Source organism: Condylura cristata, unplaced genomic scaffold (genome assembly GCF_000260355.1).
Source record: "Condylura cristata isolate star-nosed mole 26May11 unplaced genomic scaffold, ConCri1.0 scaffold00030, whole genome shotgun sequence".
Lineage (NCBI taxonomy): Eukaryota > Metazoa > Chordata > Mammalia > Eulipotyphla > Talpidae > Condylura > Condylura cristata.
In genome coordinates, this window is record NW_004567131.1 from 20,688,421 (window position 1) to 20,703,526 (window position 15,106).

At 34.5% G+C, this 15,106-nt stretch overlaps 1 protein-coding gene across 1 annotated transcript in view; it reads left to right on the forward strand.

Annotated features, from left to right (window-relative positions):
- The window catches only part of STAM (signal transducing adaptor molecule (SH3 domain and ITAM motif) 1), a 50,510-nt gene that overhangs the window by 18,680 nt on the left and 16,724 nt on the right, over positions 1-15,106 (forward strand). The window contains exons 3-5 of the mRNA XM_004691279.2: positions 12,047-12,122; positions 12,202-12,297; positions 14,134-14,280. Coding sequence (XP_004691336.1) covers positions 12,047-12,122; positions 12,202-12,297; positions 14,134-14,280 — 319 coding nt within the window. The remainder of the gene's footprint in view (positions 1-12,046; positions 12,123-12,201; positions 12,298-14,133; positions 14,281-15,106) is intronic.

Sequence of the window (15,106 nt, forward strand, 5' to 3'; positions counted from 1 at the left end):
TTTTTTTTTCATTTATTTGAGATAAACCTAAACATTTATCTGAATGCATATCATGTTTTGGGTATACAGTGGGGAATAAAGGAAGCACAGCCTTACCCATCAGCAATATTATGCTCTAGTAGTGGGAGATAGGAATAAACTGATAATGGGCTGAGAAGATAGTGAGCAAATGAAGAACCACATTGATTTTCCAGGGCAAGATGGATGTAAGGGGATAACATTGACATTATGTTTTTAAAGTTGAAAAGAATTAAAGAACCAAAAGCAAAGCAGCCTGCAGAGTGGATACCATTTACATGGAAGCTACACAGTAAAGAGTACTGGGTGCTAAGAACTTAAAAGTCACAGAGGAACCAGAGCAGATGTGAGTTTCCTTAAATAAAGACAGAGTTGGGTAATAGGTGTGAACAAGTTAGAAAAATGGAAGGTGATAGTTGGAGTTCCTGAAGTTAGACTACAGAGAGCTTTCAGTTATTGGTTAATGAAAAGATTTAGGATGTGACCATGAGAATGAATGAGGTGAGGTAGAAGTTGAAAAGCCAAAATGGAGCCATTATTTGTGTTGTTATTAACGTCTCTGGGTATTAATGTGGTTTTAATGTTGGAGAGAATAGCATTGAGCCAGTTAAAATCACTGAGTTGAGAGCTATTGAGTTTCTTTTAAATGTACTGCAGCAAGAAGATAGCCTTACGTGACCTATTGGGGTGTTTTAGGAAAGAAGGATAGATAGTGGTTTGGAAGTAGCAAAGGGTACAAAGTAGGACCCTTTACCTCACATGTACAAGAAACATGGGTAGACAAAATGCTACCTTTTATGCTGGCTACAAGAGAAATAACCTCTTTGGAGAGCCAGGTTTTTGAAGGAGCAAAGGATCCAGAATAAGGGCTTTTGTTGATAAAGGACTGTGAAATATAGATACAGAAGGAAGGTTTCAGGCATTATGTAGTTATGAATCTGTAGTGTGCTACTAATGATGGGAGGGAAAATCTGGAATATTTTATAGAGGCTGGTATAAACAAAAGTAGTAGGCATATGCTTAATTTGGAGAGTGAGAAGGTTGGTTGCCCAAGAGTTCTCTTGACCTCTGTGGATACACCCTTGTATACCTAGGGAGGAGAGGGTGGGGCTCCCTTTTAATCCTTGTCTTGAAAGGGGATTGCCTTACATCTAGGAAAAGAATCTTACTGTTACTGAATTAAACATCTCTTTTATGGTGAAGAGTTGTTTGTGTTTCCTTTTCTGTAAGCTGTCTGTATATATCCTCTTCCAGTCCTCAATATGGTAGGGACACATCTTGTCTGTGCTATGAGTGGCATATTTATAGTTTTGACTTTTGCTCAAATTGCAATTTTTAAAAAATTGTATATACTGGATTTATCAATCTTTTCTGTGGTCTAGATTTTTTTAAAGATTTATTTACTTATTTATGCACACAGAGCTGGGGTACAAGCCATAGGTGCAGGGGCAGTGAGAGGATTCACCAGAGACAGAGCAGGGAGCAGAACAGACCGACTGAGGGAGTATACTGCTGAGGGGAGCAGCGGGAGGGTCAGGAGAGGTCTGCCACGCCATGTGGGTCACCTCTGAGGTAGACTGGGATCGAACTGATGCTGAAGTGGCTTTAGCTTCTTAGTGCTGTGCTTTAACCCGCTGCGCCACCAGCGAGGGCCCCTATTTTTTATTTTTTGAGGAGCCACCAGCCCTGTAGTCTAGAATTTTAAGTGATAAATATACCATATTCTCCCTCTTCAAGGTTTTAGTGGGACTGTCTCATATTTTCACTTTTTATTTTATAATTAATAAAATATTTAAATACGCATTTAGATTTGTAGAATAATTAAGCTGCTAGTACAAAGACTTACATACAAATAATTTCCCTTATTAACATCTTGCAGTAATGCTGCAAATGTTAACAAATAATAAAGCATTATAGATACATTGTTATTACTTAAAATCTGTAGTTTACATTAAGGCTCACTCTTTTTTAACAATTGCATAATGACTAGTCTTTATCATTACAGTATCGCAGGATAAACATGTCCTGTCCTCTACTAGTCATCCTTCTTCCTCTTTCTGAATCTCTGAAATGAGTAATACTTGTACTATTTCTACAATTATGCCTTTTTCAAAATGTTACATAAGACTAGGATATGATACTATCTTGCCTCTTCAACCTGGCCTTTTTTGTTTTTTTAAACTTATCAAATGCTTTTAAGTTTCATGCTGACTAGTTTATTTCTTTTTAATGGCCGAATAATAGTCCACTACGTGGATATATTCCAGTTTGTTTATTCTTTCACATATTGGAAGACATCTTGATTACTTCCAGTTTTTGGTGACTGTGAATAAAATTGCTGCAAAATATATTTATTTACATACAGTTTTCTTTTTGTATGGACATAGGTTTCACCTCAGTTGGGTAAATACCTAAAAGCATATTTGCTGGATCATATGGTAAGACTGTTTGTTTCAGAAGAAACCACCAAATTTCTTCCAAAGTCTGTACCTTTAATACCTTTAATTGATTTTTTTTTTTTAATGTTTAGTTCTTTGATATATTTGGAATTTTTCCTCTTATGTAGTATGAGCTATGACTCTGGCTATATTCTTTCCTGATTGACTACACACCCATTCTAAAATCATTTAGTGAGTAGCCCATCTTCTTTCTGATTTGGAATATTACCTTTATAGATTATATTTTCTTCATATATATTTGGATCTACTATTTTTCTGTAGTAAAAGTTTTATTGGAACTCAACCATACCCATTTGCTTATATGTAATCTATGGCTGCTTTCTTACTACAACAGCAGAATTGAAAATTGAGTATTTGGAAAAAGACCATGTGGCCACAAAGTCTAAAATAATTACTATCTATCCCTTTCCAGATAAAATTGGCTAGCCCCCTGATTTAGAACATAGACTCTCAAACCAGTTGCTGTTTGCCAGCTGGCTATCTGGACAGTTACTCAGCTTTCCTGCCTGTGGTGCAGGTTCATTACCTTAAAATGGAAGTAACACAGTGCCTACCTCATAGCTGGGTTATAAGGACTTAGTGTCACTATTTGTAAAGTGCTCAGAGGACTGTGTTAGTCCATAGTTAGGCTTGCATGCGAGATTGTTCAGGCTGACCTCTGCTCAAGCTGGTACTTAACAACAGTTGTATGAGATGGGAATCATCTGTATAGCAGGGCGCCTATCAACTTTGTTAGTAAAGGGCCTGATAATAAACATTTTAGGTATTGAGTATCAAGAGGCAGAATCAGTACTATGCTCAAAGTTTTTATTCACAATTCAAAATATGACATTAGTGTATATTTTTTTATAATATGGATCTGTCAGTGAGAAGAATGGAATTCTTTCCCTTTAATGGAAGGAAGGAGGTGATATTTCACATTGTAAGAGTTACTGTTACCTATAAAGAAACCTGTTATTCTGCCCAGAATGCTACCTTAGCTGTCTGGATCCATTAAGTTCTTCTCAGACATGTCAATTACGCTACTATCACAAAGAAAAAGCCACCACAAAGCTTTATTACTATTAGAGTCATTGAACTGTTGTGTTCTAAGACAAGTCAGGACATTCAGCTTCTATTTCTTTCTTCTATTTTTTTTTTTTGTTGTTGTTGATAACAGTGATTATCCAACGGGTTCCTATGTTTGCTTTTTTTCCACAATGTTTATAAACGGTTCATTCCTCTCAGAAAAATGTGGTATTTCTCTGCTCATTTCTAAATTGATGTTTTTATCCACTACAATATTTAAAAAAATTAATTGAAATCAATGTCTTACCTCAGTTTTTCAATACTGTCTGTCTGTCTGTCTATCATTGTGTTCAATTGTCTGTCTCACCACTGTGGCTATTTTTTCCTCCTGATAACAGAAGCATCTTATGTAGATCCCACGATATATTTTTGCATTCTGGAAATATCTTGCATTAGCAATTGTACCTTTTATATTTATAGTATACACATTGCTTAACTAATTCCCTAATCTGTGCATTTCTTAAATGCATGCACATATACATTTCCTGTTGAGTAATCTTCTAGGTACCATAGCACATTACCACCCCCTTATATTTCCTTGACCCTTTATATTTCCACCCCTTACTTTCTCAATGTCTGTTGGTTTTCATTTTACTGTAAATATCCAGTGTGTGTTACTCTGACTTACTTTACTGCTATAAATCCCTTTAACTTTTTCCATTTAGCTGTAAATGGCAGCACTTTGTCTTTTCTTATGGCAGGATAGTGCTCCATAGTGTAGTTATAGCATATCTTCTTAATCCAGTGTTCTATCAGTGGGAACTTAGGTTGCTTCCATGTAAATAATGAATAGATGGTCAAGGGTGAGAATGCTGGGTTTTATATAGTATTCCACTTTTAGATTTTTTTTTAAAGATTTATTTATTTATTCATGTAGAACTGGAGTACAGGCCAGAGATGCAGAGGGTGAGAGGATTCACCAGAGACAGAGTGGGAAGCAGAACAGGCAGATGGACGAAGAACACTGCTGAGGGGAGCAGCGGGCGGGTCAGGAGAGGTCTGCCTTGCCATGTGGATCTCCTCTGGGCAGGCAGAAGTGGCTTAAGCTTCTTTGTGCTGTGCTTTTAACCTGCTGCACCACCAGGGAGGGCCCCACTTTTAGATTTTTTAAGGGAAATACAGATTGCTTTACTGAATGCTAAACAGTTATACAATCCCACCAGAGATGTAATAGGGTTCCTCTTTCTCTCCATCATCTCTATCACTTATAGGAGGCTTTTTAATGTGTGCCATTCTAACAGGTGTGAGATGGCATCTCCCTGTTTTAAATCACAATTGGAAGTGATAATGAACATTTTGCCATGTATCTGTTGGCCTTCTTGATACCCTTTTGGGTGAATTGTCTATACTGATCTGCTGCCCATTTACCACTTGTTTTTCAGTTGTTAAATTCTGTGAGTTTTTAATGTATCTTGGATATTAACACATTCTTAGTTATGTAATGTGTAACTTTCCTCCGATTCAGTAAATATCTCGTTTTTTAACTGTGTAAACACTTCTAAATTTGAAGAAACCCCAGTTTTTTCTTTATTCTTTTATTTTTGTTGCCATAGCAGCTGAGTCCACAAAGCTACCTTTATTATCAATGTCTTGGAACATATTACCACTATTTTCTTATACATATTTTATTGTTGCAGGTTTTATATCTAGATCTTTAATCTATTTGGAATTTATTTTTATGCATGAGTTAGAGGGTTATTCAACTTTATTATTTTACACGTGTCCTTTCAGTTTTTCAAGCCTCACTGATCATAGAGGTTCTCGCCATGGTATGGTTATGACTGCTTTGTTATAAATTAAGTAGTACTCTGTACACAGATTTATTTCTGAACTTTCAGTTTATTCCATTGATCCTGGTGTCTGTTATAATGCCAGTACTATATTGTTTTTGGTACTGTTCTTTGTAATACAATTTAAAGTCAGGTTATATAATGTCTTCATTTCCATTTTTCCTAAGATTGCTTGTGCTATTTGAGCCTTTTATGATGGTTCTATGTAAATTTCATTTTTTGTTTAATTTCTTTAAAAATAATTTTGATATTTTGATAGGGGTTCCATTAAATTTGTATATTGCTTTAGGTAAGATTATCATTTCAGTTTTCTCCATTCATGAACATAGAATGTCTTTCCATCTCCCTAAATCACCGATAACTGTAATAATGTCTTACAGTGTTCCTTGTATAGGTCCTTCACCTCTTTGGTTAATTCTGAAGTATTTGATTCTTTTTGAATGCATTGTGAATGGAATTAATTTCTTCCTATTTGCTGTTTTTATATAAAAGTATTATGGATTTTTTAAATGTTGATTTTTTTTAACCTGCCACTTTGTTGTATTCATCTCTTTCTGATGTGTTTTAGTAGCTTTTTGGTGAGTCTTTAGGATTTTCTGTATACCTCATATCTGTGAATAGTGATAGTTTCATTTATTCTTTTTCTGTTTGGAATCAATTTATGATTTATGATTGCATCCCTGGAATAAAGTCCAGATAATCATGATGTATAATCCTTGTGACAAGTGTTGAATTTGTTAATATAGGTAATTTTCATTCATTATTCATTTAGGGATATTGGTATGTGATTGATTTATCCATCTCGTTTCTTTATGGTTTGGTGTTGCAAAACTATATAAAATTTGTTCATTACTTTGAGGTCATCAAATTTATTGTATGATTATTCATGGTAATCTCTTATGACCCTTTGCATTTCTATATCATCTGTGGTAATTTCTCCTTTTTTTCTCTTCAATTGCTTATTGGTATTTTTGCTCCTCTTTTTTAGTCTCCTTAGAACTTTATTTAATTTACCCTGTTAAAGAGCTAATTCTTAATTTCACAGATCTTTTGCATAGTCCCTTTAATCTGTCTCTCTATTTCTGCTCACTTAGTATGGCCATCCTTCTGTCGTTGGATCTTGTTTGTTCTTTTGCAAGTTGCTTTAGATATAGAATTAACTTACGTATTTGGGATTTTTCCTGCTTCTGATTGTCGGCCTGTATTGCAATTATCTTTCCTTTTAAGACCACTTTCTTGCATTTCTTAAATTCTGACGGCTTCTGTCCTCATTTTCATTAGTTGCAAAGTATTTTTTTATTTTTCTTTTCATTTCTCCTTTTTTCCAGTAGCTATTAAACCATGTATTGTTTTGCCCCGTCCTTTTTTTTTTTTCTGCTTTGTTTTTGTTTTTCTAATATTGATTTCTAGCTATATGGCATTACGATCAGAGAGTACTTGGTGTGATTTCAGTTTTTGTAGTCTTATTGTTGACTTGTGTCCCAGCATATCATCTATTTAAAAAATTCTGTGTGCACTTGAAAAAAATGTGTGGCATTTTTGGGGTGGAGTTTTCCATAGATATCTGTGCTTTAGTTTTTGCTTTTCGGTGATGCTTTTTATGTTTTAATTTGTCTTGAATGTTAACCTTGCAGGATATAGGATTCTAGGCTTTAAATTTTCATCTTTGAGAACTTTTAAATATTTCTTAGTGCTTCATTCTTGTCTAAATGGTTTCTGCTGAACAGTTATAGATAGTCTGATTGGTATTTCTTTATAGTCTACCCTTGTTTTTTCCTTTCTGTGGTTTTAGTATTCTGTCATTATTACTGATTTTCAACAGTTTATTATAATGTATCTAGGAGTGCTTAATTTTGTTTGAAACTCTTAGATCAGGAAATCTAGTTTGTCTTCCAGGGTGAGTTGGTTTTCAGTAATTATTCCTTCAGATAAATTTTCTGTGCTTTTGTCAGGTTTTCTTAAGGGATCCCCATAATGTGAATGGTATTTCTCTTTTAATTATCCCAAAGGACTCTTTACTTAGTCCTTTTTTCTCTTTGTTCTATATGGGTGTCTGTGTTCTGACATTGTGCTTTGAGCTCCCTCCATTGTTTGTGTTTGTTGTGTTTTTGAGGTCCATTATTATTTTTTTTAGTTTGTTTATAATATTTTTCAGATTCTTCAATTCTAATTGTAACTCTCTTATATTTTGTCAGCCTTTATTCTCTTCAGTTATATTCTGTAGTTCTATTGCATTGAGACTTCTCTAATAGTATTTTTGTTCCAGCTTTTGTGATATGTTCTTTCTCTTCATTTTTCATTTTTATAAGTTGTAGTAGGTAAGTCTGCTGCCTTTGTATTGTTTAGCTGACCAGAGAACTGGTACCAACAAGGGATAATAGGTAGAAAAGAACCATAGTATTTCTAAAGGCTTGCCTCCACTGAGTGTCAGGGATTTAAGCTTCCTTCTTTGCTGCAGATACCAGAGTTTTGTGGTGGGCATCTATAGTGAGCCCCTTCAACTCGCTAGCCTAAGTGTCTTATCTAGTCTGGTACCAGTCTCTGCCTCTAGGCTTTTTGAGCTCCAAACTAGGCATTGTTCTCTTGGATTTCCCAGTGCAGAGCCTCACCCTGGGATGTGTACTTCTACTGTTAAAGTCTAAGTGACTAAACTCTGGTTAGTGAAAGCATTCAGTTGTCTTGATAATGGCTTTGAATACAGGGGAGGGTGGTAGTTTCTTAGAATATGGAGTCTCAGGCTGCAAATAATAGCCTGGTCTATGGGAAGACATAGGGGATCTGACTTGGTTTTTATACCTCCCTCCCTTCTCCCCCCACCATTTTGGTATTTAATTGTTCTGTATTGGAGTCTCAGGCTTAAGCGAGTTAATACCATTGTATACCAGAGCTCCTTTCCAGTACCCACTGACTAGTAATTAGAGACTTTTGTTGAACCATTTATCTGACATTACTGTAAAACAATATCCTAGAAGTAGGTAGACACTATAAATAATGAGACAGTTTTGAATATAGTCAGATACTTGAAATTTTATTATTTGAAAAAGAAAATTACAGGGATATATGAGTGAACTTGATTTTCCTTGATGTGCATGTTTACGTTCTTGAATTCAATTGTGTATAGTTTGTTTGTTTTTGCAGGCTTGTTTTTCCTTAAAATCATATGCCTTCTAGTTCATCATGTAACCTTTATATTTGTTGTCTTAAAATTGTAGCTCCCATTTATGTGTTAAAGAGTGTATAGTATCACTGACTGACAATTCTTGTTTGGAGGGTTCTGTTATTATTAAAGTAAAATTGTTCCTTAGAACACATTTGAAGAAGTTAGCTTGCATATGGGATTATGTTGTAGTTGACTTAATTTAATGTTTTTCTCATTGTGACTTCACAAAATACAGAATTCAGCTATTGTTGCCAGTAAGAGGCACAATAAGTGATTGACTTGGAAATAAAATTAAAAGTTATTAAGGACTATAAAGGTGGAAAATCAGTGGTGGACTTACTAATCAGGCACGTCCCACCTTAGCTACAAACTTGAACAAAAACAAAACTATTATGGGTCTACCTTGTTGATAGCACAGTGAGACTAACAAAAATTTGACAAGGGACTAAATATCAGATGCATAAAGACTTAATAATGACCCAGATTAAAGATCACACACTGAAGTTAATTCCTCTCAGCACCGTGATAATATATAGTCAAAGTAAAAAAAGTAAAAAAGTTTATGATGTTGGGGGGCAACTAACCCAGATCATGATGTTTAATTTACTGTGAATTATGTGTTTTAAACAACTGGTTGTTATGTAATGTGAAAATGAATACTAAGCAAAATAAAAAAAAAGTTTGGAAACTCTAGATAAGCTGATTGTGAAAGAAAATTACTCCAGATCAAATATTCTGTTACATATGGACAAAATCTCTATTCTGGAAACAGACCTAAAATGGTTTCATCCATAAGGAGGCCAGGTGACAGATTTCAAGCCTTTTTTTTTTTAACATTTAAAAAAACTTTAATATATCTGTTTATATTATTGTTCATTTTATAGTAATGCTTACTTCCCTCCTCCCTCCCATCATCACCATAACCCCGCCCCCATATTCCTCCCTCCTCCTGATCCCACTCTGTCCCCTTCCCCTGTAGGATCTCTCTGGTTTATAATTGTTTTGTATTGTTTTGTTGTATTTTGTATTGTAATAATAATAATAATACACTTTTATTTTTCCCCTGACTTACTTGGTTCTCTTAAATTTCTCCTATAAGAGAGACCATTAGATATTTTTCTTTTTTCTTCTGACTTATTTCACTGAGCATAATCCCTTCCAGCCCCATTCATGTTGCTGCAAATGACATGAGTTTATCTTTCTGATTGCTAAATAGTATTCCCTAGTCAAGAAATGGGCAGAAAAACTTAAAAGACACTTCTCCAAAGAGGAATTGCAAATGGCCAGCAGGCATATGAAAATATTTCCAGCACCCCTCATAATCAGGGAAATGTAAATCAAAACCACAGTGAGATACGACCTCATACCTGTGAGAATGGCACATATCAAAAAAAACTAACAAACAACAAATGCTAGTGAGGATGTTGTGAAAAGGAACTCTCCTATATTGCTGGTGGGAATGCAAACTGGTACAGTCACTATCGAAAACTGTATAGAGTTTCCTCAGACTACTAAAAATGGAGCTACCATAAGACCCAGCAATTCCACTCCTAGGGATCAACCAAAGGACACAGAAAGATACATGCGCTCCTATGTTTATTGCAGCACTACTTACATTAGGTAAATCCTGGAAACAACCCAAATGCCCAGAACTAAATGATTGTATCAAGATGTGGTGTATATACACAGTGGAATACTATTCAGGTTTCAAGCCTTTTAAGGACAGGATAACAGTCTTTCTTGGGGACAACGCTTATTTAATAATACAGTCTTCAGGACCCTCCATGGTGGCACACCAGGTTTAAGCTCAGCACTAAGAACCTAAAGCCACTTCAGCATGAGTTCGATCCCCGCCACGGAGGTGACCTAAATGGCGTGGCAGACCTCTCCTGACCTGCCCGCTGCTCCCCTCAGCAGTGTACTTCTTCATTCAGCCTGTTCTGTTCCCCACTCTGTCTCTGGTGAATCCTCTCGCTGCCCCTGCACCTCTGGCCTGCACCCCAGTTCTGTATGCATAAATAGTTAAATCTTTAAAAAAATAATAATACAGTCTTTAGAATGTATCTTTAAAGTTAAGTAACACATGACTTTATTTGCATTTAATATATTTGTATTTTGAGCTAGAACATTTAAATCTACTATCGTCTAGATGATTTGTTTCTTTTTCATTTGTTTATTGTATGCCAGTTGAATACATTTTAAATAGATTCCTCCCTTCCCCCTCCCTCCCTTCTACCCTCTCTCCCTCCCTTTCTCCTACCCTCCCTCCCATTCAGGATTCACCAGAGACAGTTGGGAGAGAACATTTAGATTTACTAAAAATCACTGCTAGGGGGAGCAGCAGGTGAGACAGAAGAGAACAGCTGAGCCAGAGCTGTATGTGGGTTAGCTTCCTGGCCAGGGATTGAACTCAGGCCATAGAAGTGATAGTGCTGAGACTTAACCATTGTGCCACTAGGGAAGATCCCAGCTGAGTATTTTTTTATGATTTTTAAAATATTTATTTCTCTTTACAGTTATGGTGATAACCTTGTGTTCCATATTTTTGGTCTTCTTTTTTTCCCTGTGTTTTCAAGTTAGGGTCATGTCTGTCCTATCTGTATTTCAATTCACTCAGTTATATCTTAAGTATTTGTCAGACTTTGTTTCCTGTCATCTCTAGTAATTTTTTATTGACTGTTTAGTATTACGCATTTTACATTGTTGAGTCCCAGGTTTTATTGTGTTTCTGTTGAAGAGTATGACACTTAGTTCTGTCAGAAGTTAACTTGCATTTGGATCAACTCCAAATTCTTCTGTGGCTTGTTTTTAAGTTTTATAGAATTGATTTAGAGTAAGCTTTTGGTATAGTTTAGCTCCATCGCCAAGACTTAAACTCTCCGATATATCCACTGAAAGCTTTGGATATTCAACAAGGACTTGCCATTTTTTAATGGCTTCTGAAACTGTAAGCTTTGCAAACTCTTCAACTTAACATAATTCTTGCCCATCCTCATGGAATTCTTAACCTATGTGGTGACTTTTCCCACAATAGACCTAATTGAACACCCATGCGGGTATCTCAAACTCTTTTTTTCATGCACTTGCCACTCCATCTTATAAATTTAGCTTCCTTGGCCTTTCTGAATTCTGAATTGAGGAAATTTTTATTTCCTCAATTCAAACTTAATGAGATCTCTTCTTTTCTTGGGGTCATCTTCCCTGCACCAAGATTCAAAAACTGCCTTTAGGCAGAAAGCTTTACTGATATTGGGAAAGTATCTCTAGGCAGAAAGTCAAGGCAGATGTCTGGCTTAACTACCATTTTATTTTCAGAACATTTTTCATCAGCATTTAGTCTGAAATGCCTACTCTGTGATTGTTTAGAGAATGTCTTAATTATCTTTGAAAAAATTAAAAAAACTGGTATTGTATCTACAGTCTTCAATTGTGTCATTAATAAAAAATTAACATTCTACCATCTTTTCCCCTTCACATGGCAGTCTATTGCCTATTGTAGATTAAAAAAAGAATTTATAATTAATTAGTTGTTTCATTTCTCATGTTTTTAGACCTAAAGATTGTCTTCGATCTATTATGAGGAGAGTGAACCATAAAGATCCTCATGTCGCCATGCAAGCTCTGACTGTAAGTGGTTTCATTTTAAGTTATACCACAAAATTATCTGCCAGATGTGAGCCCTTTTAACTTCTGTTTTTGTTTTTAGCTTCTAGGAGCATGTGTATCAAACTGTGGCAAAATTTTTCATTTAGAAGTTTGTTCAAGAGATTTTGCTAGCGAAGTAAGCAATGTATTAAACAAGGTAAGGAACATGATTTTCAGAATTGATTTAATGCAATCTACTTCATGTATGTATTTTACAGTTCAGTGCTTCACATTTTAAATCACAAAGGACTAGGTAATGTTTGTTTTTTTAACTCTTGCTAAGCTATATCTATGCTATATATAAGTAAATACTGTATTTTTCATTATAAGTTTATATAACTTGAGAGTTGGGTTTTTCCAAGTCAAATTAGAGCATTTAACCTCTTTTTCTTGATCTGAAAAGAAAAAAAACATTTCTTTCTCAGATAAATTCTACCAATTTATTTTAGGCCTAATTTTAAAATATTTTTGTAGGCACAGTGGTATTTTCTAGATGTAGAACTGTTTAGAAGTACTGCTGTTTTGTTTTCATCTTGACATAATAAGGCTACTACCTGACCATCACAGAATTTAATACTATATTGACTACTTAATTGAATATATATAAAATATCCAAATCCCACAATTCAAGGCATTTAAAAGACTTAATGAGTAATCTGTGAGTTTTCCCTGTGAAAATGAGTACATCTAAAGATAATTCTGCCTTTTTTGTTTTTGGCACATGTTAAGAAAAAAATTTAAAGTGTTAAAAGTGAAAATGCTTCAGATGTTTTTAGGAAAATGGATATTTTCATATTTCAAGTAAAAAATATGCAGAAATGTGATAAGAATTTTAAATTCTGTACTTTTTTCAAACATGATTCTGTAAAAAAAATTTTTCCTATTTGCTTCTTTTAAGTTAACACTTATGTATTTTCTTTTGATTAATAAACAAATCTTTTAATGTCCTCATTGTCTCTCAAAATACAGAGTTTTGTGTGTTAAACAGTGCATTTAAAAATTTGTACAACTTTTGGGTCCTCCCTGGTGGCGCAGTGGGTTAAAGCACAGTACTAAGAAGCTAAAGCCACTTCTGCATGAGTTCAATCCCCGCCTGCCCCGGAGGTGACCAAGTGGCGCGGCAGACCTCTCCTGACCCGCCCACTGCTCCCCTCAGCAGTGTACTTCTTAGATCTGCCTGTTCTGCTCCCCACTCTGTCTCTTGTTAAGCCTCTCACTCTCGCATCTCTGGCCTGTACCCCAGTTCTGTATGAATAAATAAATAAATTAATTAAAAAAAAATTTGTACAGCTTTCTATGGAGAGATTCTAATACCTTCTTTTTTTGTAACTTGACTGGTGATATGGCACTCATAATTATAGTTAGTAGTCACACTACAACTATTTGGGAAAACAAACAACTACTTAGAGAAGAAAGTGTTATTACTTTACAAGTGTTTTATAGTAAACATTACTCACTTTATACTGAAAAGGGAAGACATTATTTTGAAAAAAAAATTTCAGGAATAGTGACATATTTTAGACCTCAAACCAGGCATCAAAGAACTGGGGAAGGAAACACAGTCTTGCACTTTATTAAAAGTCAGGAATTAAGAATGAAGGAATATTAATATTTATATTATCCCTTCCAATTTATTTTTTATTGTCTTGTAAAAAGATAAACCAAATGACTTTTGTCTTCCTGATGAACAAAGCATGCTTAGTTTTAATATATTCTAAAATGTTCTGTCTTCCTGACCTTCAAAATAAGATGCTACATATTTGATTTGTTTTTATTTGAAATGAGGTACAAAGATGTATCTTTTTTTATAGTGTGAAAATAAAATTAGTATACTTCTTGTAATCAACTATATTTTCACATGTATCATCTGTAGCTAGGCATAATTTGTGATTCAAAAGGTGATTTGTACAACACTTAATTCTTATATTCAGGGTATATATATTAAATTCCCAAGGAATTAGTGCTTTTTAATAATTTTTTCTTCTATTTTTAGGGTCATCCTAAAGTGTGTGAGAAACTGAAGGCTCTTATGGTTGAATGGACAGATGAATTTAAGAATGATCCACAGCTTAGTCTAATATCAGCAATGATTAAGAATCTTAAGGAACAAGGAGTTAGTTTTCCAGCTATTGGCTCACAGGTATTTTGTAAAGTTTTGTGTACTATAGCTTTTTATTTTAAATTAGCCATGTATAAATTTTTTTCCCTCCAAACCCAGTCAGTTTGTTCCACTCCAGTGGAATGTTTGCTAGTAGTAATTACCTTGTATTTAAAGATGCCAGAAAATATTATAGTGGAGTATTAATGTGTCCCAACTTCTACTTTGCCTTATTTATAAATGAACTGATTTAACATTCTGCAGTAAAGTATTTCATATGGTTTTAATAGTATAGAAATAATTGCTTCAATTTAGGTAGCACTGACAATCTTGTTAAATGTTTTAATGCTGTGATTTTATTTACAAAGAATGACAGCTCAAAAATCAGGATATCCTTAAAATTTAAGGATGATTTTAGTAGTTCTTTTGACTGAGATTTATGAATATATACATTAAAAATGGTATTGGGCCAGTGGGAGGGAAGCATCTGAAACATCTTTTCCCTTAATAATACCTGACAAATATATCACTCTTCTTCCTTTCTCCTAATAGGTATAATTGATTGAAAGGTTTAACTTCTGATTCCAGAAAAGTTTACATAATATATGTCATAGAAAAAAAATGAAAGGATATCTTTTATTTTTTTATTTCTGGAAAACATATTTAGGATACCCAACTAATCAAGGGGATTTAAGATATGTGGTAATTTACTTTTTCCCCCCAGTAGATGAAGAAAAAACCCTCAGCTACCGAGGGCCCGATTTTGGGGTTTGACTACTTGAGGAAACCTTGTAGACTATTCACCTTTATCCAGACACTAGCATTTTTCTCAAGACGTTTTCATTTTATTTGAGTACAATGGAAATGT